General features: G+C 38.3%; 1 protein-coding gene across 7 annotated transcripts in view; it reads right to left on the reverse strand.

The window, feature by feature from the left end:
* The window catches only part of CTNND2 (catenin delta 2), a 585,077-nt gene that overhangs the window by 32,533 nt on the left and 524,579 nt on the right, over positions 1–27,965 (reverse strand). For all 7 annotated transcript variants that reach the window (XM_015854425.2, XM_015854430.2, XM_015854428.2 and 4 more), the window contains 2 exons: positions 4,852–5,062; positions 1,614–1,698 (listed from right to left, as the gene is read on the reverse strand). In XM_015854425.2, coding sequence (XP_015709911.1) covers positions 1,614–1,698; positions 4,852–5,062 — 296 coding nt within the window. The remainder of the gene's footprint in view (positions 1–1,613; positions 1,699–4,851; positions 5,063–27,965) is intronic.

Genomic DNA, 27,965 nt, shown 5'->3' on the forward strand with positions numbered 1-27,965 from the left:
CATTTGTGGCCTCAGAAAATGTTCTTCTAAGCATGCAAGGTGCTTAGTATCCAAGCATGCCTAGTATTTAAGTACATTACTGGGCACATTCACACTGGCAGCCAACAGAATGTCCTTTAGGCAGCAATATATTCAAAAGCCACACAGCATACAGATTACCTTGTGCATGGAGCAACCTCAGGAACCACTTATCCATCACAGCATATATATAAAGCTAGAAGGCTGAAAATGAGCTAGTCATGGTATGAACCTCGAACAGATCATGGTGTAATAAAGTTTAGCCTCTACAGCGCAGCCACCCACATGCCTGGAATTTAGGCTATGCAGACCTCAAGCCAGCTCCTGCCTTGCCTCAAGAAAAGTCTACTTTAGCTCCTGTTTGCTTCCACCTCATAATGGGACACCTGAGTAACAGACATTACTCAAAGTGCCTTTACCTACTGTACCCACAGGATTCCAAAGGGTGATTGAAACTAATGGAAGTGAACAGTGGGATAAACTCAATAATTGTCTTCCTTGCTCCTCAGAGACACAAGGCAGAGCTGAGGCACGCAGAAGAACAGCATTTCAAGCGGAAGATCAGCTTCAGAGAGTTTGAGACTTAGTGCATAAATTCCACATAACTAAGTTCACTCCTACTGCAAAACACACATGTACTACAACACTGAACTTTCCTTCTTTTACATCCCAGCCTTAACCGAGACCTGAACTTTTCTGCCAGATGAAGTCTTAGCCCTCCTTGCTGAGACCACAAATAGCAACTATATAAACTGTGAAATTCCACATGGTAAGCAGACCCTTGAGAACTAAGCTGGCAGAACAATAATTACACAAGCAGTGTAGTTATAGTGTATAACCATGGTGTGATTCAGTTTGGAAATATTCCACACTAAGTACTTGGATACGTTGTCATTTACTAAGTAGACACTTATTTTTAAAAACTATAGGAAATTTCTTTCACAGGATCACATTACCCACACTGCAATTCATTTCTAAGAGGTTAGCAGGCCTATGGGAATCGCATGGCGCTCTCTACAGACTGTCTAAAAACCAAGTATTTGATGCTACTGTCTGCCAGCTGACTGGAAGCAAAGCTATCAAGTTTCAGCTCAGCTTCACAAGTAACTGGTCCCTATGGGCCACATCTTCAGATACTCTTGTTGGCAATCTCATGAGGAAATTTGGGAGTTGAAGGGCTGAAAACCTGGTAACCTCCTCTGGATAGTATGAGGTGTAAGAAAGAAAGAAACAATAGGAGAGCTTGCATATGTTTGTTCTGTGTATAGAGGACTTCACTCTCCAGGGCTGTCAGATTGAGCACTTACTGTGTGATTTCTTTAGAAAATCAAATTCATAACCCATTTTCATTGACATGCTTCTTTTTATAACCCCCCCCACCTTTTTATTTTTTTCTTTTTCTTTTTTTTTTTTTTTTCCCAAATGAGGTACTCCTATATTAAAAGTAGAAATGGGAAAACAAAATCTACAGCTCCAAGTTTGAGAAATTTTAAACTCCAGATGAATTTTCAGTTTTGGCCTATAAAGTCTCTCAGCACCCAAGTTCTGGTAGCCACATGAAAGATGACAAATCTGGAAAAAAACTCAAGCCTTACCTTCTTGTAGAGACTTCTCAGGTCTCTGTACTGCCACATACTATTGAGGACCTGAGATGCTGCTTTCACCACTTTTGGCGAATGCCTGTTACACACATATATTGAAAGAAAGAGAGAGAGAAAAAAAAAGTGAGAAAGAAAATGCCAGATGCCATTCACCTCCATTCATCCAAATTTTCAAGTGCATTACTATGAACTTAAACCCACAACTGAAGTTATGTTATCAATGTACAGTAAGGTCTTTTGTTGGCATCTCAGAGAAAAATGTTTTTATAAGCAAGCACAATACTTTATTTCTACAGTACCAGCTATTCAGTGAGGAGCAAAATGTGTATTTCTCACCATAGTGAGAATGAGGATTCATGTTGAGAGCACAGCAAAAGGAATGGGAGAGGCAGCAATAGGAACACTGTTGATGAACTGACTGGCATTTCGTACATCTAAGAGAATGTCCTGGCTAAAACTTTTGGCATCCAGGACATTTTAGAGCCAGAATTTCTTTCTCTATAAATGGCCATACTTCAAGTCATGTCAGATGGCATTAAATGCTCCTCTGCAGCAGCCAGGATCCAACTAGGATTTTCATCTTATGTACAACATAGTATTTATGATGACTGCTATTAATGTTATGTTAAAAATCACACATAACTTCACATGAACTTTCTCTTCAAGCAGGTTTTGAAAGAGGCTCTAAACTACTGTTTCATTCAAGTATTCGTATATACCTCTTGGGATATGTAATGTTCAAAACCAAAACAAAACATTAAAAAAAAATAAAAAAATCCACCTAAAACAACAGAAGAACGCTAAGAGCATTTAGCTCAACCAAATAGAGTTGAAAACAAAAGGACTGTGAGGAAAACCCAGATCATTTAGGGGTCATAATTTATGTACTTAAGCTCCAATACTGCACCAATACTTTGTATAAAGCAGTAGAGTACTAGAAAACCTTGCAAAGGCCAAAGTCCGAAATGAAGAATGACGGGGTTTGGGGCAGCTATTGAAGAGATTCATGTTTTACTCAGAAAAGGCAAAGGTCTGCAAAACCAAAAAGAAAACCAGAAAACCAGCAGCATAATTTATTGGTTTGGGCAGCAAGTCTTCTTAGATGTTCTGTGGTGTGCTGTGACCTCAGAGAAAGGCCACTGGGAGGCTGAGAGTAAAGCTGGTATAATGATGTTCATAGCATAACTGAGTCTATTAGCTTATGTATTATTTTCCTTCTGATTTATTTTTTTTCTTTTTTTCCCCATTTCTCATCAAGAGTACAGTAATAGGTGGGTAACTGATGAATAAATAAGAATTTGATAAGCAATATCGAGAATAGTTGCTCTTATACTCCCAGCCGTACTGGCTAGTGAGGCATGGATAGCATGGAATAACCATAGAGTAACCATAAATGCATCAACCATAATGTAAATACTGAGGAGAAATGGGAGCTAGGTAAAGACCTGTGTGTGGCCAATATGACCTTATGAATGCTAGTTATCTCCTGCTGTCTCTTGTTGGGAGCGTGTGACAACCACGGGCATGTTCCAAAGACTAGTGAGGCCAGTCTGGGGTGCACTGCACTGACACCTTTGTGTTCTACGCTTGCACCAAGTGACCAGGCCAGCATCCTGCACTTGCAGAAACAGATGCTTCATCACATAAAAGACAAATTCATATTGAAGTTTTTTACTGCATGAGAATGCAAGAACTTCCTATCAGTCCAACAACTAGCCATTCTGATTTTTTAAACAGCAAGAAAGCAAACTAAAGCAATGGTGAAAAATGGTGAAAAATACTAACATTTCTTGAAGTTGAAAAATGAAACTTAAGATGAGCATTAGTATCACTGAATTTATAGGTTTTCTTGTTCTATAGCTTTGTATTCTGTAACAATAAGAACATCTGACTGCAGCTCACAGTACTTTGGATGAGGACAAATATCACTATTTTGGAAGGCTGCAGTACCTGGTCTAAATACTTAAAGAACTACACCCTTAGATCCTCTTAAGACTGCTTGTGATACTCTGAAAATTCCAGACTCAACGGGTATTAATGGTCTCTGCCAGATAATGAATAGGTACACAAATGCATTATTTTGAGGAGAGACACACTCAATTTATGAGAGATGGATATGAACCTGTTTGCAATCTGCACACTTGATCTAGGAAAAACACATAAAAAATCAAAAAGATTTAATAATAATAAATAATGCAAACATAAATGAACTAGTGGAGCATAGGAGCTTCCACATCTGTTATACTACTACTTTTTGCCCCTTACAGCCAGTGCGTGAGAATGTTTCAATAATGAATTTGGTATGAAACAAAAGAATGGCAACAGTGGAAAAGAAATATGATTAAGTTATATTGGTAATGCTCTGATCAGAGGTGTTCTCAAACCAAATGTAGGCAGCATAAATCTTCCTCTTTCTTCTGGCTTGGCTTCGTAGGTGCTCTACTAGAGCTCTGATGCTGCAATAGGCTGTGTGACGACTGCTTCCAGCAGGTGCTGAAAGTTTTCTACACTATAGTGAAGGCTTTTTGTTTTCCAGCTACCCCGGTCCCATTACATTATACTTCCGTGGACTGACAAATACAAGAATCACGCCGAGTCAGGTGAAAGAAGGATGAAGAGTGAACTCTTCCTGAAAAGCACACACATAGAAAAATGGACAAGATGAAACTGTGGCTGTTCTGAAAATGTCACAGTTGTGTGCAGATTTTTTTTGTTTTAGAGCCTCACAGGTAGCCTGTAGGCTAATGCTCTCTCAGAAGCGTGGTGCTCACAATATCTATGGATCCATTTTTCTTCTACAGTCCACCTTACCAGCAAGCTGGCGGCTGGGAAAAGAGTGGGTGTGGTGAAGAGGGACAGCGACTATACAACCAAAGAAGGAGGAGCAGTAAGAGAACTGTATCAGCATCCCATCCTTTCATGGGATCCCTGTACAGCGCAGCCCAACACTCTGGTCTCTAATGTTTTCTAGGATCTTCTGGAACTGCTTTGAGGTATCAGACAATTACTCTTTCTTACAGTGCACAAGCCTACTGATAGTAACTCAAAAACTGGCTACAGCAGAGGCTTTTGCTACTATCTTTGTTTCCTGTCACCTTTCACACTGGGCACATGATTTGTGATGAAACCAAAGTATTCAACTCACGATTGCACAGAGGAGGCAAACACATTAAGAACTAGTTAGAACTACTGGAGATATTAAAAAAGGTGCAAAAGGATTTGCAAAACATACTTGTCTCCTTTACTCTTAGATATGCCAACCAGTTTCTCAATGCCGCCTGCGTCTCGTAAGGCCTTGGCATTCTCCATGTTCTTAGTGATGACTTCATGCAGCGTGCAGCAAATGGCAGTAACGGTGTCATCAGACATGGCCTTGCTCGCTGAGCTGTTGCTGTTGTTAGCGCCTGGCAGTCGGTGGACCAGATCCCTCATGGCATATTTGCCTTTGTTGGAAGAAAACGAAGGGAGAATTCAGAAGATACAGTCAAAAAGGGTGACGGAGAAGAAGTACAGGGAAAACATGCAAGAGCGTATTAGCACCATTTTCATCGTTGCATGTAATCTCATTGGCTACTGATACTATTTTGGAGCAAGCCACATTTATACAATTGCATGGTCAAGCATTTCACACATAAGGCCTCTGTTAATATTTCCATATTGCATGAGTTGGAGACTTCAGATATGGGCTACATCATGTCCTTATGAGAATGAAAGAATGATAATAAAGGCTCAGTATATGTATAAAGACAGTATGAACATCATCACTTACAGAGTTCATCTCCCACTGCACAACTCATAACCCATAAAAGGAATTATAAATAAAATGTGCTTCAGTTGTTAAAATCATTACATTAAACGAAAAGCCAAGGAAACTGCCATTTTTGAGAAGCATTCTCTGAAGCACCAGTTTCACTGCATAAGGTTAATTTGGTACAACATGCAGCAACTACACTGTGTTTATTGGTGTTCCTGGTGTTACTAATTATTCAGTTCTACAATGAACTGACCACAGTGCACAGATGACACCGCAGTTTTCCATACATCTTCAGTTGTATGCAAGGTACTGACAAGAAAGGAAGACTTTCTGACATATATTCCTGACATTCTGTAAAGAGCTTTTTCACATAGCCCTAACTTCCAGAACTTAAAATATAAAACAAAAGGAGCAACACATAATGTGTGTGGATAGTGCAAGGACAAGGGGGAATGGTTTTAAACTGAGACAGGGGAGGTTTAGGTTAGATATTAGGAGGAATTTTTTCACACAGAGGTGGTGACACACTGGAACAGGTTGCTCAAGGAGGCTGTGGATGCCCCATCCCTGGAGGCATTCAAGGCCAGGCTGGATGTGGCTCTGGGCAGCCTGGTCTGGTGGTTGGTGCCCCTGCATATAGCAGGGGTTTGAAACTACATGATCATTGTGGTCCTTTTCAACCCAGGCCTTTCTGTGATTTTTACAATTGTCATGTCCTGCCATGTTGAACTGAAGACACAAAAAAGAAATACTGCTGATTACTGCAATGCTTTTCTAAACAAATATTTTCTCAAAATCATTCCTTAAAGTCATATAGTGCTTGTGAAAATGACACGAGTAGGTTTGCAGAATACACACACACACACATATATCTGTATGCCATAGTTTGAATATGGGGCGGGGTTAGCACTGTCCTTAGAACCTTCCAGCAGAGATATGTGAGGTGCTGCATACAGTTCTACAGTGTTGCTGATAAGGGAAAATGGCAGCTTTATCTTTTATTGTTTGGAAGACAAGAACAGAGAGGACTGAGGCCTGATGAGGTGGTAGCTGAGGTCAGTGTTACAACTCTGAGTCATCTTCAATGCAGCTGTGCTAGGAATTTGCATACAGCAATCATCATGAGAGCACATCATTCAGAATGAAAAGGACAGGAAAAGTAGGAAAAAAAATAAATGTAATTAGTAATTGAATCTACATCATGTTTTATGAACTAAATAATCAGGTATGAATATTGTATATAATATGATAATTTAATCAGATTTTTTGGAGAATGTTAAAAAGTTCTGATAAATTAGCGCATGAGAACTTATTAAAGATCTTAATTCTGAAGTTGTAAGTTCCATTGTGTATGATGCCCATATTTGAAAGCCAAGGGAAGAGGAAAATCATATCATTTATCATTAAATACTACATTATTTTCATTTTTCACAAGTCTGCCTACTGTGGTAGAAATACAGACAGTTGGAACAGAATGCTTATAACAGAGATTCAAGCTTTGTACTCTAATGTTAAACTTATAGGCTATCAAGTTGATTCTGTGGTGAGACCTTAGAGATTACTCAATTTTTATCACACAAAAGTATTACTGATTATAAAATCATGTTACCAACACAATTTTTACAGTAGGATCTGAATCTTACTGATGTGCCATTCAGGTACAAATCCTACCTTCAAACATTTTAGTATCTTTGCATCTAGTATTGAATCAGTCGTTTGCATTATTAGCTTTCGAGAAATACCATGTTAACACCAGATGTAGGACAGGTGTCAATACCACTTTCAACAATGGTTTGCCCAAGCAAACTCTATTACTTTTTTTTTTTTTTTTTTTTCCCTAAGAACATATGAAACACTGCTCAAGAATAAACAGAAATACTATTTACACCTGCACCTGTTTGCTGTGGCATGAACTCATTAATAGTTTACGACTTTCAGTGATTATACCAGTCCACAGCACATACCAAATCTAGTTTGTGTGTAAAAAAAAGCCCCACCCCCAAACTATCCAAACAAACCCAAAGCACATTTCTCTGTGGTTGTTACTGTTGTTACTCTGCTGAACACAGCATCCACAACTCACCAGGGGAAAGCACAGGTAGACCAGTAGGATCAGTGAGACTCTCTGCTTTGCTCTGCAGGCACATGCAGAACAAATCAATCCTCCTTTCTCCTGTAGTACCCCACCTTATGCACAGTCTCAGTCCTCTGTCAGAACAGCACAATGCTTCCATTAGCAGCCAATGGTTATACCTTTTAGCACATCCCTTATTCCTGGCAGCTGCAGTGTTTTCACCTCCAAGAGAGCTGTTCACATGGCCAGGTAAAACAGCCTGCTGCATAAGCAGGAATCCCTGCTCCAACCGTCATTCCATACAATCACCAGAAAATGGGAACCAAAGAGCTAGAAGATGAGGGAAGTGGCTGGCTGCAGGGTAAATCTAAGATACTGTTTACGTAATACTAAAATCTATCGAGAAGCATAACTGATAACATATTTTGTGTGATTTTAGTATTTTGAACACTTTTTCTTTGAATACATGCATAATGAAAAAGAATGCCTTAGCAATAAAAAGGTGTAATTAATTTAATTCAAAACTTCTGAACCTAGATCGAAAAAGCAGTAACTTTGCTTTAATTCAGAGTTACATCACAGCATGGTCTGGGTTAGAAGCGACCACTAAGATTATGTAGTTCCAACCCCCTGCTATGGGCAGCAACACCTCCCTCTAGACCAGGTTCTCAAAGCCCCATCCAACCCGGCCTTGAGTGCTTCCAGGGAGGGGGCATCCACAGCCAGCCTCACTGGGCAACCCATTCCAGTGTCTCACCACCATCACAATAAAGAATTTCTTCCTAATATCTAGTCCAAATGGTTACATCCCTGTGCAAGATAAAAGTTAAGGTCTTTACCATATATTGTAGAAAACACTGCACAGCAACTTGCTGCATTACCAGTATCCACAAGTTTTTAGTTATTCATTTACCTTCTCTTATTTCAGTTATGTTTCTGCTTCTTTACAAGAGGCCTGAGGTAGAAAAGAGTCATAGCTTCTAGCATTACCGATGCAAGAAACCCTGTGCTAGTTTAGAGTGAAGGTTGAGCACAGCCAATGAAAGCAAAGCTACAGATCAATCAGCTAAACACAGCTGGAAACAACCAAAAGCCTTGAGTTTTGGATTACTGCATATTACATCTCCAGGCTTTTTGGATTCAGAATTCACTTTCTGACACTAAGAATATCTTCAGAAACCTGACTTTTGAATGTGTAATGGACAGCAGCCATGTAATATCAGCAAAGTTCTGTATAGCTCTACCAGTAGGAGGGCTGGGGTTTTCAACTTGCAGCTCAAGAAGCCTCCCTGAGCTGAGAACTCGTGAGGGTCCTTGGAAGAGAGGAGGATGTGTGTGAGAGAACAGTAGCAAAAATAAATGACATGGTTAATTTTTGTAAGGGTTCATATAGAACTACTTTGACCTACAAATGAATCCATTTTAATTTGAGCAACATTACACATCAAAAGACTCAAAAGTGATTTGATACTATTATAGAAGATTTACATAATATGATTAAACACAACCACCAGCTTGACAAAGGGAAAAGAACACCACACACTCGTTCAATTTGATTTACAAAGGAAGGAAGATACTAAATATTCATAATTTGGGGGCATTGTCACAGGAAAGAAATTGCCTCATTTGTGTTTGGAACAGTACTTTATGTGACCCTACGTACTTTTAAGTTATTTTCATAAGATAAAACTTCCATCGATGTTTGATATGAAGAGCAGGATTCCTAGCTGCATGCACTGATATATAAAATGACAAAGTCTGCTTACTAAACGCATCAGCAATACAAATGTAACAACTTTCCGTTGCATTATAAGGTCTCATTAGCACCTTTGTATGTGTTCCTATTCCTTCATTTGGAAGATTTTCTGCTCTTCATAGGGTCAGACTGAGTGCTGTCCTAAGAAAGATTTTGTTTCCACAGCAAATCAGTAAAGCTAACTATTCTTCTGGTAGATTTAACAAGAGCAAGATTATTGCAGAAAAGGTTCCACTTCTGGAAACATTCCCCTAATGCTACCCTGAGATAAATTCACTGCTGATGTAACCCCAAGGACTTCATTTCCATTTTCACTCATCTCTGAAAAATGACTTTGACACATTGGCACAGTTTTGATACAGTTGTGGCACGGTTCCTAGTTTGAGAGAACAAGAGTAGGAAAATTAATATATTGGAAACATGAGAAACCTCAAACAGATATTAATTCAAACTAAGATCCTTGTCCTAGAGGTAGAGCCTGCTCTAATGTAAGTAATACATCATGATTTTTTCCTCCTTCAGAGCTGCTCACAAATTCACATTTTGTAGCTAGATAATAAAAGTTAGCAAAATAACACATTATACTGGAATGCTACAGATACCTTATCCCAGAACCACTGGTACTGGTATGTTACGATAGATGTAAATTTTGTGCTCTTGGTTATTCATGCATCCAGATATATATGCTTTTGTGCATTTTCATCATTGGTGTGTTTTTAAGACCATTCGACCTCAGTATTTCACAGATTTTATGGAAAGACTACTGGGAGACCTTTTATTATTACTTTCCACTAATATTTAATGTATGTGCCCAAACTGTCTATTTAATTCATATGGAACAAATTTTGATAATGAGTCCATGTATTTTGCTGACAGTCTAATAAATTGGAACATATCCATCACATGACAGCAGAGGCAGAAACACCTCCACAGTATTTGAGAAATAGCTGATTTGTGTACAGAGCTTCTATTGTCAGTGACTTGTTTTAAGATGTAATTGCTAGTGACATCCAACATTAGTGTAGTGCCTAAAAGCCCCCCTGCATTCAAGTCATAGAACAGAATCATAGAATGGCCTGGGTTGAAAAGGACCACAGTGATCATGTAGTTTCAACCCCACTGCTATCTATGTGCAGGATTGCCAACCACCAGACCAGGATGCCCAGAGCCACATCCAGCCTGGCCCTGAATGCCTCCAGGAATGGGGCATCCACAATTGCTCCTTGGGCAGATCAGATTGCTCCTTGGGCAATCTGATCTAGTGCATCACCCTGTCCTGAACACTGAAAATCAGTAATAGAGTGAGGTGGAAGAAGGAGATGCAGCAAACCAAGCAGGCATAGACAGCCCACAAAGAATGGTTATGCTTATTACAATGTGTAGCAAACTCTGGACTCAGCCTGCCTAGAGAAGAAAGTTCCACAGGCACTAGAGCATTAATGAATAGCATATGATTTAAGAGGACAAAGGTTTGTCATTCTTCATAGGTAAATCTTCTACTGCCCATGAAACATCTAGGGGAAAAAACAACCAAAACCTCTAAAGGCAAACTAGGTTAAGAGGTAAAAAATGCTGGCAGAGTAGGTAGTAGGGCCAAAAGCATACAACTCTTTTGTGGTCAGAAGTGGAAGCAAATCCTAGAACATGAAGGGCAATGGCAGAGCTGTATGGCCACCAGCAAAGGTAGCAGACTAAAGGAGATAAAATTACATTTTTGAAAGCAAGACAGACTGCAATACAGAAGCTGGGAGAGATCTGTATGCATAAGTATATGGGTGCTGCTCAGATTGGGGAGGCATTAGGAAAGGTGTAGGTACTTCAAAAAGAAGAAACAATTCACCTGATAGGGCAATAAAGGCTTATAAGGGAGGACCCCTGGTTCAGAAGATAGAGGACAGTGCAGAAAGAAATAAACATCATTAGCTACTGCAAAATGAATGAATGATGTGACTGATTACAGCAGCATGGCTTTCTGGAGCAGCCATTAACCTATAACTTGGCTATCTACCCCTCTCACTAACTGCAGTATACACTGCACAGGAAAGAACTATTTAACAGAACAGTTTGCATACAGCAGCTCTCTTCCCCTCGTCTGATGACTTGTAGTTTAACAGAACTATGTTTCTGACAAAGAAGATTTATGCAACTCCAAGGTAGCATCCACTGACCAACTTACGTGGCCTGACCAGTACTAGGTGATCGTCTGTGACGTCTGTCATCACAATACAATAATTTCTTGTTCCTCCAACCACTGGGCATGAAGCATTAGATGAATGGAAAAAGTTCTGAGTTGCAGGACTGAACATCATTAATGTAGAAAGTACGGGCACCATCACTTCTAACAAGTGTCAGAGAACTGAGGATTTTGAATTTAGGCATAAAAGTTAAAACCATTTCCCATCAAGTTGAAGGCAAACCACGCGTCTACATACAAGGGGCTAATGTGATTTCAGATGTCCCTAGATTCCTGAGATGTCTGCACAGAGTTAGAAGTGCTACCGAAAGAATCAGTACCTTCTGGAAGGCTGGCTGGTGACCAGGTAGGATACCTTATACTATGGACCTTAATGTTTAACACTTATCTTTAGGTGCCTGAATCTTACTCCTAATGTCCTTCCATCTTATGTCAGGAATGCGTGCAAACATTTGTAATCTCAGGCACTTCAGAGCAAATGCATAGAAAGACATTTGTCCACTTAATGCAAACTGACTATAGTATTGCAATTATTATTTTATATTTTGTTCTATTAAAAACATTATCTCTGTTCCATCATTTCTAAGGTAATGAGTGATAATCAGACACTTAGACTACTCTGAGTGATCAGTGGGACACAGATGCTGCTTTAGCTGCTTCACATTCAGTCTGGCCTGCTAATTAACTTGGGATAATGAGTGTTTCGAGCCAGAGAACAATGCTGAATTTTACCTCCTTGAACATTTATCTAAGCTTTCTTAGAAAAATCTGTGAAAATAAATTATTTTGGAGAAGACAGAAAACAAAAATGCTATACACACATGCTCCTGTGCCACTAAGAATCCAGGTGCACTTTGCTCACAACTGCTGAGATAGAACAAAATATCAGATGGAGTTCTCAGATCCTCTCTTCTCCTCAGAAGCACAATATGCGCTTTTCACTTTTCCACCAGTTTTGATAACAGGCAGCAAGACTTCAAGATACAGGATTGGTATTCAGTATGACCCACAACAAAGAGGAACAATACTCTCCCTGATGCATTGTATGTGACGTACTATTCATTGGTTTTCTTTTTTTAGTATCTTTTCATCAAGAATACATTCAGCCATAGGTAGTACAGCATATAAAGCCCTACAGGGAGTAGAACATTAAACTTTGATAGTTTCAGGCAAGAAACCTTCAAACTCTCATAGAGTGATGAAAGTAAGTGAACCACCAATATCTTTGTTGGCAACATCAACTGAGACTTGCTTGTAGAATAATTAAATATCTAAAAGAGTAACCCAGTATAGAAGATTTTATCTTTTTAAAGAGATTAGAAATGCATGTTCTAAGTTTTCCAAGAAAAGGAATGGCTTGTGAACTAGGAATGACAAAGGGTACAAGCTTAACAAGGATGGAAGAGCAATACATATAGAAGCCAGTAGCAATGGAAAACAACAAAAGAGAAGCGTTATCGTAATTTCATCCTGAACATACCATGGGAAATCACAACAGGGTGAAAACGCAACTACAGCTTTTCAACAAATTGCTTTCTCAGATCCATGATCTGTGATAGATTTGCTTTCATGCAGCAGCATTTTATCTGGCTGCTTTTCTCCTTCAGTTTCTCTGCTTCCAGAAACCTAGCTTTTTGATTTCATGTATTTCCCTCTAGCTTACTGTTCCTCTTGCGTTCAGCTCACCTTCTCAGTGCTGCCTCTTCTCTCTATTATGACTGGTGTTTTTCTTACTTGAACTTTACTCCCTCAGCACTTGGTTCTGAACCACTAAGCTTTCCTGTTCCTTTGCTCTCTCTTGCACATCTGATACTTCAATGTATATCTGCATCCTCCATCCGTCAGGCTTTCCCATTCTCTCCTCAGATTGGCTTAACTACCTCCAGGCTGATGCTCAGTTAGATCCTGCTTTTTTTCATGCCCTTTCATGCCCAAGATCCTCTCCAGGCTCCTGCTCTTTGATGCTCCAATCTAAAGAAAACTTCAGGTAGCTTTACAAGCATAGACTTTAGACTTGAAAATAATGGTGTGTTTAAAGGCTATTGCCCTTGTACTACTGTGTTGTCCCTCTTGTACATCACAAATCCACGTTTGACAGCTATCCTTTAATATACTGTTGCTCCTAACATCGATTTTACTCTTCTATCAATGGAAGACCTTCATATTCTTCATTTCGCCTACACAGTAAGACTGCAGATTTGTGGGTCTTTCATCGGAATCTGGAGATTAAAAAATTTCCACTGCTCTTTACCAAGCCAAAAACCAACTGCTAATTCATACAGTATCCCTGATCCAATACACTCTTTAAAGGCTAGATTTGTTTCAACTCTGCGCATGCAGTGGCACTTCAGCTGACTCAATCAGAGCTAATGCCAAAACCAGAGAGCACCCATTACAAATATAATTGTACCTCTTTTACCCCATTTAACAGCACCCAAATACCATCCTTCTGGTGCAGTACAGGCTGTCACAAAAAAATGGATTTCTGGAGAAGCTACGTTGCCTTTGTGGGAGTAGATTTTGGAGCAGAACAGAGAAAACTGTAACAAAAATGGATTTATGAGACCCTTGTCCAAAGAGAATTTCTATTCCTTAACTTTATCTCTCACTTAGTATAACGAATGGTTTCTATTTTGAATATTAATCCGTGTAACAGCAAAGCAGTCTATCTCCACTCTCTTGTGCTAGAGAGGTCACTCAGTCAGCAAACAAACCAACGTACTGAGGCAGCCCAGCTCACGGTACATTCTCTGACTTGCACCCTGGTTTCAGAAGGCAAATTTGGGAAGATTTGCAGGGCAATTTTTTGACTGTCTCATTCATATAAGGACTACAAAAATGAGTCAGTTCCATTCAGTTTAGCTTGACCTATGTGATTACATGCTGGCCTAGTACATCAAACTACTGGGTCCACTAGAAGAGAAAAATTTTGACCAAGGATCTTCTGTCACCTTCAGTAACAAAATAAATGCTGCTTCCTAAGGTAAACTGTGACAAACCCATAGATATTGCTGTTTTTTTGCTGTTGTTTGCACGCACACACACACACACATGGATTTCAACAGTAGTTTTGGCCATCTTCTTTACAGTCTTAGCTTTACAAGTTGGCTGAGAACAGAAGTGACAGAACCAGACCTCATCATCCCCAAGAACAATCCAAGAAATTCCATCTCATATGTTTGGGTTTCATATCCAAAATAAATGAAGTCCATATGGACAAGCACACAACCTTCTATAATTCCTTTTATTCATACTTCTCATCAGGCATGCAAGCTGGAAAAGGCAAAGAAAGGCGTTGTTTGCAAACCCTTTGACCTAAGTCACACAAGCATAAATAATTAATCAGCTCTTTAACACGCCAACAGATTTCTTTCTCCTGTTTAGACTGCACTGTCATCTTTTCATCTTTCCACTGCACAACAAACAAAAGATCTGCAAATGGAAGTGATTTCTCAGTTAATTCCTGCAGGCTAAGTTTTCTGATTACTTGAGCTGGTTTTAGCCCCTTGCTATCCTCTTCCCTGCTCCCTGCTCAGAATACAGCTTTTGGAAGGTTGAACTCAGAAAAAAAGTAGCCGTTTAATTAATGTTATGTTTAATCAGCCTTTCTAAAGTGCTTTGAAGAGGAAAAGTGCCATGTGAGTGTTGAGTGGAATTTCAGTTTTATCTGTATTATTTTGTGAGATAGGATAATATTTTGTTAATAGTCTGTTTCAAGGGAGTTTAAGTTATGTCATAATGAAGAAATAAGAATGTTATCTATTTTTGGAAAAATAAGTTTAGACTTCAAGATCTATGTCCTGATACAACTCCCAACTGAAATTAACGAACCTGTCTACCAACGTCAGAAGTTATTAAATTGGATTTATAAAAAAGTAGCTTTTCTTTTCTACTTCAGTATTCAAAACAGAAAAAGACTCTAACAAGTGACTGATGTAACCAAGATGAATTCTACCTAGAGACTATATTCTGCTTCAAATGACTCCATGGTAGCAACAGCTATTCATTTGCTATTATTTTTTTCTTCTTCACTTGTTCTAGAATGTTACCTGGAACTCATGAATTCATCTGTCTCATCATATCATCTGAAAGACAGAGTACTTTTCCATGCCTTCATGTGAAGTTATGACAATATCACAATGACATGTATTAAAATTCTATCATTAAGAGATGTATATGAAAATATTAAAAGAAATAAAAGCAAAATGAAATCTCAATATACATTGTTATTAAAAATTAAATAAAATGCACTGATAATATGTGTTAGCTTAGTAAACATATTGTTTTATAAACAGATAGCGTACTTTGAACACAATTGTTCTAACAAATACCAAAACACACCAGGTCATACTGCAGTCTCAATACATTCCTCAATTACTGTTATATTCATACATTTCTTAAGTAATCACAGTGAAAATTCTACAGGGAACAGTTATGATAATTAATCTATGTATGGTGGAAAAATAACAATGCCAAGGACACATATCAATATCTAGCATCATTAAGTTATTGCTCTTCCAAACTGAGTTACACCTGCTTGCTTTCCTTTGAATAACACACATTCACTTGGCCCTCACTGAATTCCCTTTTCTTACCTCCAAGAGGATACAACTGCCCACAGGGCAAGAGCCAGAGAGGCCATAGCTTAGATCTGAGCGTTCTTGGAGATTAAGTTGTATGGTGATCTGCTGAAGGTAAAGTCTACAATCACTTAGATGCTTCGAATTATTTTATCCCCAGCTGCGGCTAATCTCTGCTATTTCAAAGAAAGGGAGACAGCTGGGCAAGTCTGCCAGAAGTAGTTGACTCCTCTTTCCAAAGCTGGAGAAAAGAAGAACGTGCCAGAGAACAGATGGGTTCCTGGCTTCACATGCCTTATCCTAAAATACTCAGGATCTGAAAGGCCAGAGGGCAACCAGAATGGAAGTTTTACCTGTACTCAGCAGTCTCACCATTTCAGTGACAAATGGCTGAATGTAAACTAAACTCTGCACTGCATGGAAAGGATGGGAGTTCATCCTTGAGGAGACAGAAAAGTCTACACAATAAGAAAAAACACAAAAATGCAGCAGAAAAATAAATGTCAAACAGAACAGGTGAGAGGTGAGATACAGTGCAGGCCTCGTAACCACAGGAGATTCATAGGGCAACATTCATGAAGGTAAACTATTTCTTGATGGACTGCTCCACTGCAAACGATTAATTAAAACTGCATAATATAAATGTTCCCTCTGTGAGAGCAACACTCCAGTAGTGTCACCTTCAAAAATTTTGCACACAAATATATGACTTTGCATATACTCATTCTAATCATATGCATTTTCTTCTAATTAAAATTAGCACTCTGATTATTTGCTAGAATAATTCTGACTTATGAAATATAAATAATGTTTAAAACATAACACTTTAAGATCTAAGAGATCCTGGAACCTTTCTCATAAGAGGAGTTAAATTCATAACCTGTATATCAAACAAAATTCAAGAGCAGTCATAAACTAAGTGCATCATTCACCTCTTTACTGAACAACTAAGCTTCTTATGTTGAAAAACAACACCAACAAAACCCAAAAAACAAAACAGCTCATCCCTGCTCCTGTTCCCCAAAGGGATAAGTCAATGAGATATGGTTTAGTGGTTTGCTGTAGCTACGGTAATGGGAGGATGGTTGGACAAGATTATCTTGTAGGTCCTTTCCAACCTTGTGATTCTATAAAACAGAGGCACAGCCACGCATGAACTAGGTGCTTAGCTCAGCCATACTTGATGGTGGACTTGGATACTTCTGGTAGAAAAATGAAACATTTGCATGAACTCCATGCAAATAATTTCTGTTCTAACCACAGAATCACATTTAAAGGTTGACAGGCTCTGTGAAGGCTGTCTAGTCTAAATTCTCTACCCAGGTTGAGACTCCTCAGCACAGTTAAGTTGGTATTTTCTCTTATTCAGATGGAATTTCCTGTATTTCAAGCTGTACTTATGACCATTTGTGCTGTCACTGGGAATCACAAAAAAGAGTCTTTGCCCACATAACACTCTCCTATCAGATGTATACTGATCAGATCCCTCTCAGCCTCCTCTTCTTCAGTCCCAGTTCTCAGCCTTTCCTCTCTCCTCAGGAGAGAGGTTCCAGACCCTTACTTATCTTTGTGGCCCTTAGCTGGACTTTCTCCAATATGCCAACGTCTCCCTTGCATTGGGGAGCCTAGACCTGGACCCAGCACTCCAGGTGTGGCATCAGCAGCACTTAGAGGGTAGAGATCAGTTCCCTCAGACTTCTGGTAACACTGCTCCTAATGCAGCCCAGGAGGCTGCTAGCCTTTTTTATTGCTGGCAATCATGACTGGTTCATGGATTTCTATAGGCTTCTCTTGGCAATTGAAGGAATGGTAATGTATTCATGAAAGTGATTGTATAATCATACTTACTAAGCCCTTACTGTAAATCTAGTCATTAACCTCAAGGCTGACTCCTAACCCTGCCTGTACTCTAATCCCAAGTTCTATTCCTCGGTCTTAGTAACACAAAGCTTAAATCCAAACCTGTGACAAAAATACAATAATGAGTAATTTGGAAACAGGAGAAAAATCAATTGCCAAAAGACATATTTGTAATTGTCAAAAAGTAAATCATACTCTTTTTTGACATGATCTTGCTCTCAAAGCTGAGCAGAAGCAGTGAGGTAAGGCTTCATCTATCAATGTCTCAAGAAAACATCAGTCTTGATGAAAACTGAAGTGTTTTCTCCCACTAGCCATGGTGTTCCTGTGGCACCAGCTGGTTTTCAGTTTATTTGACTTATCAGAAACACCCAATAAAAAATCGTGGCTGTGAATTATATTAGCTGAGGGACAGTGACAGATCTGATGCAATGTTCTAGCAAATACCATTGGTCTTCCCTTTGTACCGTATTTAAATACCATTATTTAAGTGGTATCATTAAAAACAGTGGCTCATAAATATCACAGCCTTACTGTTCTAAAAAGTTCTACTCAGAAAAATGAAAGCTTTATGAAAAAAGAAAGTTATAATTGACATAGCATATGTCCATACCTATGGCAATAATACCATCAGCATTTTAGTGAGAGAGTAAAAGAAATACCATGCAGCTGTACATTCCTTTAAATATGAGTTCCTTATCAAACATAATCAGCAATAAAAAAATATTTGCAGAAATGCTGTATGAAATTCATAGCAGTAAAACTGTGCTAAAAAGATTACCTTCTAAAATCATCAATATAAAACACATTCTTACCAATTACATTGGGTATTTTTTTGCTTCCAGATTTACTGATGCACATATTCCTATCTTTGAAAATATTTGAAATACATCCTCAGTACATATTTATTTCAAATATTAAAAGTAAACATGCCTGAGATTATCTTGGAACCTGGCCCACTTCTGAGATATGAAATCCACTTCTGAAAACAAAATGAAGTAGATAAATCTGTCATTTATGTTCAAGTTTTCTTTGTCCTGGAATTATCTTTTCTTTTAGAGGTGGAGTCAAATAATGCTCTTCTTGTAATTCATGAAAGTATTTGGTTTAGATACTCAAACACATGAAACAAATGCTTATATTACTATTCACAATTATGCCTAGAAACAAAATAATTGAGGTTGGAAAGGACACTTTGAGATTGCATAGTCCTGCTCAACCCTCAAGCTGCACCAAGGGAGAAACAGGTTGGATGTTAGGATAACTTTTTTCTCTGAAAGAGCGATGAGGAACTGGAACAGGTTGCCCAGGGAAATGGTGGAGTCACCGTCCCTGGAGGCATTCAGGAAGCATTCAGATGTTGTACTAAGGGACATGGTTTAGAGGGGACATATTGATGGAAGGTGGGTGGTTAGACTGGATGATCTTGGAGGTCTTTTCTGACCTTGGTGATTCTACGAGGATTCATATAATGATGTTTCAAGAGTTTCTTCTTCCTTTTAATATACTTTTTTTTTTTTTTTTTTTAAATAAACCACTGTTGTTTGCACATTTAAAAATGTAAAAGCAGCAGTAAAATACAGTATATTCACACACTAGGTGTGTGTGGTAAGAGGCAATATCCCATAGCGGAAGGCCTCACAGAGGACAGCTTGTGGATTTGCTTGTATTAACATCAATAAAGCCTACACGAGCAATTTCACATGATGTTCTCATAAGACAGCTAAAAGCAGTAATTGCTGCAAATGGGATGAAAAATGTTTGAATTCTGCTACTCAAGATAGTTAACAGCTGTTGAAAAAGAATCATATATCAAATTAATCCTGTCAAAAACACATGAAATAAGCTCTGCAGACAATCTCTAACCCAGGTCAATACCTATCCAACACCACAGTCGATAGTATGGATGGATGGTGAAAGAGATAAAGACGGGCTGGAAAAATGTTTGAGGACAAATTTAGAATTCATGTATTTTAATTCAGAAAGACTGATTTCATTAAAGTCAATATAGAACATTATACACAGGTAGGAGATAATTATCTGCAGTAATACAGAACAAAGAATAACCTATTCTCTAATAATTCTGCAGGAAAGGATCAAGAAGTCTAAGAAGATCACAAGACAGACGAGTTTCAAGATGAGTTGCTGTGAAAAAAAAAAGACAGCTATACAAGAGTACACTAACAGCTACTGTTGTCAGCACACACACATAACATTTTCCCATATGCATAACCTATGGAGGAGCACCACAGCTAATATGAATGTGAATTCTAGTAAGACATGAAAAAAGATGATTAAGTACAAAGGAGAGCAAGGTGAATGGCTAGGAAAAGACTAAATTAACAGCTGGTATCTTAGCTTTAGTAGTATATTCAGCTACCCTAACTACACCTCTTCAAACTGCAAACAAGGTACTTCAAGTTGCATCATTTTTACTTACTCTGCATGAATGAATGACACAGTGACAGAATATGGAAGAGAAGGATTCCATTGGAGGCTGCAGATCATCAAGAGAAGACAAAAAAAATAGAGTTCCCAAATTCATGGCCCCATGGTGTGCTTAGGGTGGGGTCTTCATATGGCCTACTTTCAAAATGTGAACAAAGAAAATCATGCATAAAAAGATTTAAAATAAATGGTTCAGCTGTACTTTTTTGTTGTTTCTGAATTTACACTTGCAAGCTTCCCTTTCTGGCCTTGAAATATACGTCCTAGAATAAAAAAGTCTCATCTCCAGTAGATGGAGTCCTGAGAAGAATCTAAAGTAAGCAGACATGGGTCTGCTTAAAGGGTGCAGACGAGCAGAAAGAGAAGCAGTAAAAAAAGACATGAAATAACACACGGCTACGAGATCAAAGGAGAAAGAAGAATTTGGGTTAGAGCAGAAATAAGGAGCAAAACATGGGGATTGCCATGAAGACATTAGCTGGTGAGGGCAAGCAGGGAGTGTTCAAGGAGAAAATAGAGCAGTTATTTGGAAGCCAAGTGAATGAGCGCAATACATTAGTTGGAAAATTATATAATGTGATCTTTGAAAAGGAATAAAAATCTTACAGGCACTTGGAAGACAGGAAAACAGGAAGTCCAACAAGAAAAGAGAGAGAGATGAGAGACATGGCAGATTCAGTTCAGCAATGTTGAGTCAGCCCATCTGGGTCTTTGAATCTCAGTTATCCATCTTCAGACCCTGCAGTTCATTTGACCCCTATCCTTCTTTCCACACCCTCTGTTATCACAGGATATTCCAAATTGGAAGGGACCCATAAAGATCACTGAGTCCAACACCTAGCTTCACACAGAGCCATCCAAAAATCAGACCCCATGTCTGAGAATGTTGCCCATATGCTTCTTAAACAAGCTCAGTGCTGTGACCACTGCCCTGGGAAGCCTGTTCCAGTGTGCAACCACCCTTTAGTGAAGAACCTTTTCCTGACATCCAACCAGTGTTGTCTGCTCCTTCAGGATCAGGAGAAGCATAAGAACATACTTCTTACCTCCTTCCACTACTCTTCATTATAACAGGAATGTTCTTTTCCTCTTGCTTGTGGCCTTCACGTGACTGGGCTATCCTGGCTTCTATGTCATGTACCACCCTTGCCAGATGTAGTGAGTGTCTGCTGTGACTCACCTATCTTGAAAGAATTATGCATGCTTGGAAAGGCCAATAGTTAAAACATTGCCCTTGGCAGCACAATTGGTGTGCAAACAGCTCCCCTTGGATGCTTTCCCCTGGGCTCTCTCTACAGTCTAATCTAGGTTGTGTCCCAGACTGATACTAAGGAACACAACACGTTGCTGTCATCATAGTTTACAGATTAGTACAGCTCTGTCTGCAAGTACTCTGTCAATCTGTAGTAATGACTTGCATTTTAGGATGCCTTTTAGCTGATGCTCTCTAAATACTTTCTGTACACTAACTGTCCCTGACAATGACAGAGGCATGTGATTATTCATTTGTACTTAGGGAAACAAAGGTAACTGGCCAATGACCATCTCAAGAAGCAATCTAAGACTTAATGGTTCTCCTGCTCAGAAATAGCTGAACAAACACAGAACAAATTAATTCCCCCAACTAACAGATGTGATTTTCTAATGTTTACCTTCAAAACCATTTAATTATCTTAGTTTGTTTACTTCAGTGGCAACTCTTGAACAAATCTCTAGCCACAGGGCTTCTAATTGCAGTCTTATTAATACTGTCAGGGTAATAGCTATTGATGTTTTATGTTTTAAAGTACATTTTAGAATAAATAAGAGTGAATAAAGAGCCAACATTTAATTTCTGTAACAATGCAGAAAGGGTTACAACTAAGCTAATCTCTGATACTTGATCAATTTTTGCCTTGTGTGAAGCTTTAGCTAAAGGTGTAGTTCTTTTTTCTTTCTCTTTTTCATAACTTTGCCTCAGCTTTGAAGTTTCTGTAAGCTCAGGGCAGCTTATCAGAAAAGTCCCTGAGAATGAAAGATGCTTAAATAGGGCTCCAACTGAATGAGATGAATTTCAGTCTTCCTACAAAGAGGCTGAGCTTTTCAGTATAAGGCACATATTTACTCAATCCCAAAGCAGAAGAATGGATTTAACTGCATTGGATAATGCATGAAAATCCATCCTTATAACCCTTCTATCAAAGGCTCTGCTGACGCCGTACTCCCTCTCTCAGAATGTTAGTGGCTCACAAGGGAGGAGACATGCCCTTTTATCTGGAGCTTGATTTAGACATTGCAATACAGTGCTGTACAACACAGGATAACACCTTTAACTCCTGAAAATTTAGTACCTACGTACGGAAAATATACATACAGTCTTGCCAACTTATCTGATATCTTTGTATTCCAAAGCAGTCTCTTTTTGTCTGGTTGAGGAATGCTGCTTATCTGTTTTCATAAAAACATGAAGGAATTACCGAAGCATTATTTTTCCAGTAACATAATGGTTTACAACAGTGCAGTTATTTTTGGTAGGATTCACAGTGTTTAAATTCTAACAAAATAAAGCAACCTGCAGGGTGTGGGCAGACATCCAGCATGCAAGTGTGAAAAAGTATCAGATTATGACCCTATTTTGAGCCTCCCAAGCAGTACTGGGCCAAGACAAGAGTTTTCCACCTCTCCTTCACCTGCTTATGTGAATTTTTTGACTTTGTTCTGTTTCAGAAGAGTCTGTGTATAAAAGTAATTTTTTGGCTCGCTCAGCTCATTCTGATCAACGAGTCAGGTAGTTCTGATTCACATGAGTAACTTAAGTATAGACATGATGTGTTAGTAAGAGGTTGGAGGGGGCCTAGCTGCAGGGTCTCTTCCGCCATGGACTGCCTCAGGGAGAACAGCCATGTCTCAAATAAGAGAACTGTAATTTCCAGAACATGACAACTCAAATCAACTGAGAATCTGTAATTTTAGAATGAAAACTAATTCCATTATTAAAAATGAATTATTTCATATAACAGTTTAGTATGAATTTATTTCTATTAAATAGAAGACATTTTCAAAGGAATAGAATGACTTACATGGCATCCAACTCCATTTTTTCAAAACTGACCAGGGGTCCCTTTAAGGCAGACTGCTCAGAGCCTACATCATGACTGAAAATAGACACTGAGTTCTTAATTCACCACTGAGCACTTAAAATCCACGCAGATGTTATTAACACAGTGACAACAAGCTGTACTTTCACTTTCCCTGCTCTCATACTTAACTCACTGATTTACAGTAGACCTTCACATTCTTATGATAAATAGCACCATTCAGGCCTACTCAGTCCTCGTTAATAATGCTGCTTTCTTACTGTGCCTTGAAACCTGTTTCTTATGAATGATGATTCCTTTTAGTTTCTATGAAAAGATTAAGCTGACAGTTACAAGACTTTATTGTTGTTGCAATTACGCACCATAATATGTTTTTAAAATGAACAGAATACCTTTCTATATGCACGTGTACCCCCAGCGCATTGTTCCTTCCTCTTTGGTGTAGATAAATGTACATATGAACACATACAAACACATATATAAACAAATACATACAGAATATAAATAACAAGTTAAATATATTCTGTGTCAATTTAATATGGCAATAATTTTGCAGATGATGTACAGTGCTGAAGTTGAAGAAAATTAAAATAAAGAAGAGAAAGAAAATGCCTTTGGACGTAAGTGTGATCACACTGCTTTATAATCACCAATTTTTGCACCTATCTGCAACAATTTAAAATTCATATTGTTGCTGCAGAACTTAATTACATATGGGATCAAGTCAGAGTCTACATGTGATTACTAAGAATAATTTAATAACAGCCATCACTATTGAACACTAGGGAGACTACATTTATTTCTATTGATTTTAAAACAACCAGTTCCAAAATTAAAGATGTATTTCCCTTTTAAAACCAGAAAGTACTGCCCTTCACTAAAACCGCAACGCTGTGAACTATTAATGTAGTCCCATGTCCTGTGTCTATGTGCATTTAATATCTGATCCTTTTATCGTCTTGACTGCACAATAGGAATAAGACAATCTGACACTGGTCCTCATATACTGTAACTAACATGTCAACCTACCCACTATTCCTTACAGACAAGGTGGTGAGACTTTATCCAGGTAAGTGGATGATATTGTGGGTGGAAAACTGGTTTAACTACTGGCATCAAGAGGTAGTGACTAGAAATGACTAGAAATGCAAAACTGAATTGGCAGGTGGTTATTGCTAGTGATCCACAGTTGCTGATACGGGCAGAAATACTGTTTAACACCCTCGTTAACAACCAGATTGATAGAATAGAAAGCATTCTCAGAATGACTGTGGACAACATATTTGGAGGACCAGACAATATACTAGAATAGTCTAAACACTGAAGGCAAGGGCTGCTACGCAGATGAACTACTGCACAGGAATCTCAACAAAGCCAAATGTAAAGCCTTGTACTTGGACTGAAATAATCACATAGAACCGTACTGGCTGAAGAACAACAAGTTAAAAAACAGATTTTCAAAAGAAACCCAGAAGCTAGGGCTGCCAATGGGCACATTGAACATGAGTCCACTATATGCCTTGGCAGCAAAGACTGACCACATGCCAGTTTCTATCAGGTGGAATCTAGCTACAACTATGATTTCTCTATCTAGATTATGCTTACACACTCAGTTTTGGTCTCCCTCATGAGGAAAAACACTGTTTTTCCTCATGAGGGAGGAAACTGAAGCAAATACAGCAGAACACCACAAAGACAGCCAGGGGCTGCAACACATGGCATGCAAGAACCGCATTTGCTGGAATTTAACGTTAAGGAATATTTTATTATTGTCTGGAAATACTTAGCGGGATAGTACAGAGAAGATGAAGTCAGACTTATATTGGATGAAAGAATTGTAAACCTCCAATATAATGATGGTACTTTACAACGCTTTCCTTAATTTCATGAAATATAACTGAGCGCAGAATTCGCTTACACAAATTTCTGAACATATTTATCCAGACTATTAGCACTTATTTCATAGGTAAGGTAAGGCTGCCTTTAAAGACAACTGAATTTTGAATTTCACTGGTGATGGCTTCCTTACATATTCATTAGGGTTTATAAAAAAACAAAAAAAACCAGCAAAGTAGATTTAGTTTCCATTTCTCTCTACAGAGCAGAGCTTGGCATTCCACTTGAAATACTCAAAATGGTCTCTTTGCAGATAGTTCTGTGCTAAGTTGGTTCAAAGCCTTCAATCTACAATATTGGAGGGAATATATCTAAAATATTCAATTATTTGGTTTCTCTAACAAAAAAAGAAGCCACCAATGTTAAACCTTAACAGAGTGCTGTATTCTTCTGTCTTATCCTGATCTTTCAGTTTCAACTATACACATTACATTTCTACATAAAAAGCATGGCTTTAAACAGGAATGCAAACAAATGCCTTCTTAGAAGGATTTCTTTAGTCTGATCTATTATTATTAAGTATTGAACTTTACATACATAAAAAACTTGTTAACTCTAGGAAGTCGTGCATCTTTTTCATGTCTGCAGAACCTCTTGCATGCTGCAGCCACAAGAGAAAGCAAAAGGAAAACAAAAAACATAATTATACAGGACAACATAAGCAATACCAGATTTCAGATATTTCATAAAGATGCCATGGAGAGATCAGTGAGACTTTGAAGCTGATTCTAAGGGTTATCTGGGCTTTCTATGGGAAAAAAACTAAATTTCTTTGTTTTTTATTAAGTATCTGAAACACAGTCTTATGTTATAGAATTGACAAGGCCCCTCAGCAAATGAATTATTTCTTCACTTACATCAGATTATTAGAATTCGTTAACCTTTTACTCTTTAGTCGCTAAGCATTACAAAACTTCTGCTGTTCCATCCCAGCAGTTAAAAGCATGAAACAAGTTTGGATTTTTAAGTTGCTTGTGCAGGTACCACTTGACTCAGTATGAGGCCTATTCACAACAGAAGAACTCCCCCAAATAAGCAGAAAGCTTATAGTGCTTCCAGCTATTCAGGACAACATACATCCAGAGGTGTGTGGTATTTGTAATGGAATGCAAGAACTCACTTGCAAAGGCTACCTCTATAAGTTATTTTTCTGCTCTCTGTAATCAAAAGGATACTCAGAAGTTTTCATGGTAACATTAAAGAGTAACATTAAAGACCAGAGTCTTTAACACTGAGAAACATGAATGATACAAACAACTGGTGCATACCTTGGTTTTTACAAGGAGACAAATCCTATATCAAAGTACTCCATAAAGAACAATTACTGTGCATGTAAAACACGAACATATGGAGATGCCATCTAAAGAAACCAACTAGTATGAGCTGCCTCTGTACAGCTGTCTCAGACAGAGCTAACACAAGGGCTTTCCATATTTTGGGACAGAATACATGCAAACCACCAGAGAAATTCAGTCACCTTACTCATAGACTGGAGCAACCATTAATGACTGGCAGTGCTGTGTACCCTCCTAACAATCAGAAAGGGGAAAAGAAAAATTGAGTTTAATTACATTGAAATTTGGATATATAACGCCAGCTGTAAGAATCCAGATATAAGTACTGCTACCTAATCAGGCATTCTTTGAAAAACTACTGATTCTTTTATCACAGCCCTATTTTTACCCTAGGAAAGAGATTTTATGGTCCAAATATTTAGCTAATGGATGATAACAAATGTTGTTGCATATGCACAGGTATTTGACTCCAGTGTTAGCCTACGTAATGTCAGCCTAGCCCTCCTGTGCAGGGGCATGTAAATCTTTTAAGCCCCTACATTTGAGTTTTCTCCCAGTGTCACCTTTATGAAGGGCATCTGGATTCACTCCTTTAAAACCACAGTGCCCTGGACCCATTCCTAAAGTCTCCACATACAAGAAGGATTTGTTTCCTCTATCAAATGAAAATCCACTTGCCATGTTCTACTCTCCTTCACTGACATATCATGGGAAACGCTGGAGTTCTGGATTCTTCAAAGGAAATATGCTTTTGGTAAAATAATAATAGCAATAATAATAATAATAATAATAATAATAATAATAATAATAATAATAATAAGTGTAATTTCTATTATTTGAAAATGCCTTAAATTGACAAATATTTCAGGAGAAAAGGTTATTTTTACATGCTGCACAAAACAAAAATACGTTTCATGATTCAAAGCCGATACAAAGCAGTCTGCAGATACCCGTTTTGGTACACTTATCTGTTAATGTATGACTGTTACAAAAGTTAGGAGTCTGAAACTGCTACGCAGATTTATGACAACTCCTCAGGGATTTAAAAGTACTTTTAAAAGTACTTCAGCAGTTTGTGACATTTGCATATCTACAGCTATGTGTTTTATGCAATATCAAGCTGAATTATATGCACTTTTCAGATCAGAACTCTAAATTTCCAAAGGATTAGTTGCACTTCTCAGCGTCAGCATTGCAAAACAGGGATGAAAATTAATATTGAATTGTTTGAAATGTCAGTCTTCTGAGTGAGATGCATATGCTGTATATTTAATTGCTTTATACTTTGTGCAGAAGAACAGAAACAAATTGTTTATCATCTCAAAATGTAATGTACAGGTCAGGGCATCTTTTCCGGGCCATCTCTAAGATTTTACAACTGAATGTGAATAAAGACTTTCAAAGCCCATAAT

The sequence above is a fragment of the Coturnix japonica genome, chromosome 2 (genome assembly GCF_001577835.2).
Source record: "Coturnix japonica isolate 7356 chromosome 2, Coturnix japonica 2.1, whole genome shotgun sequence".
NCBI lineage: Eukaryota > Metazoa > Chordata > Aves > Galliformes > Phasianidae > Coturnix > Coturnix japonica.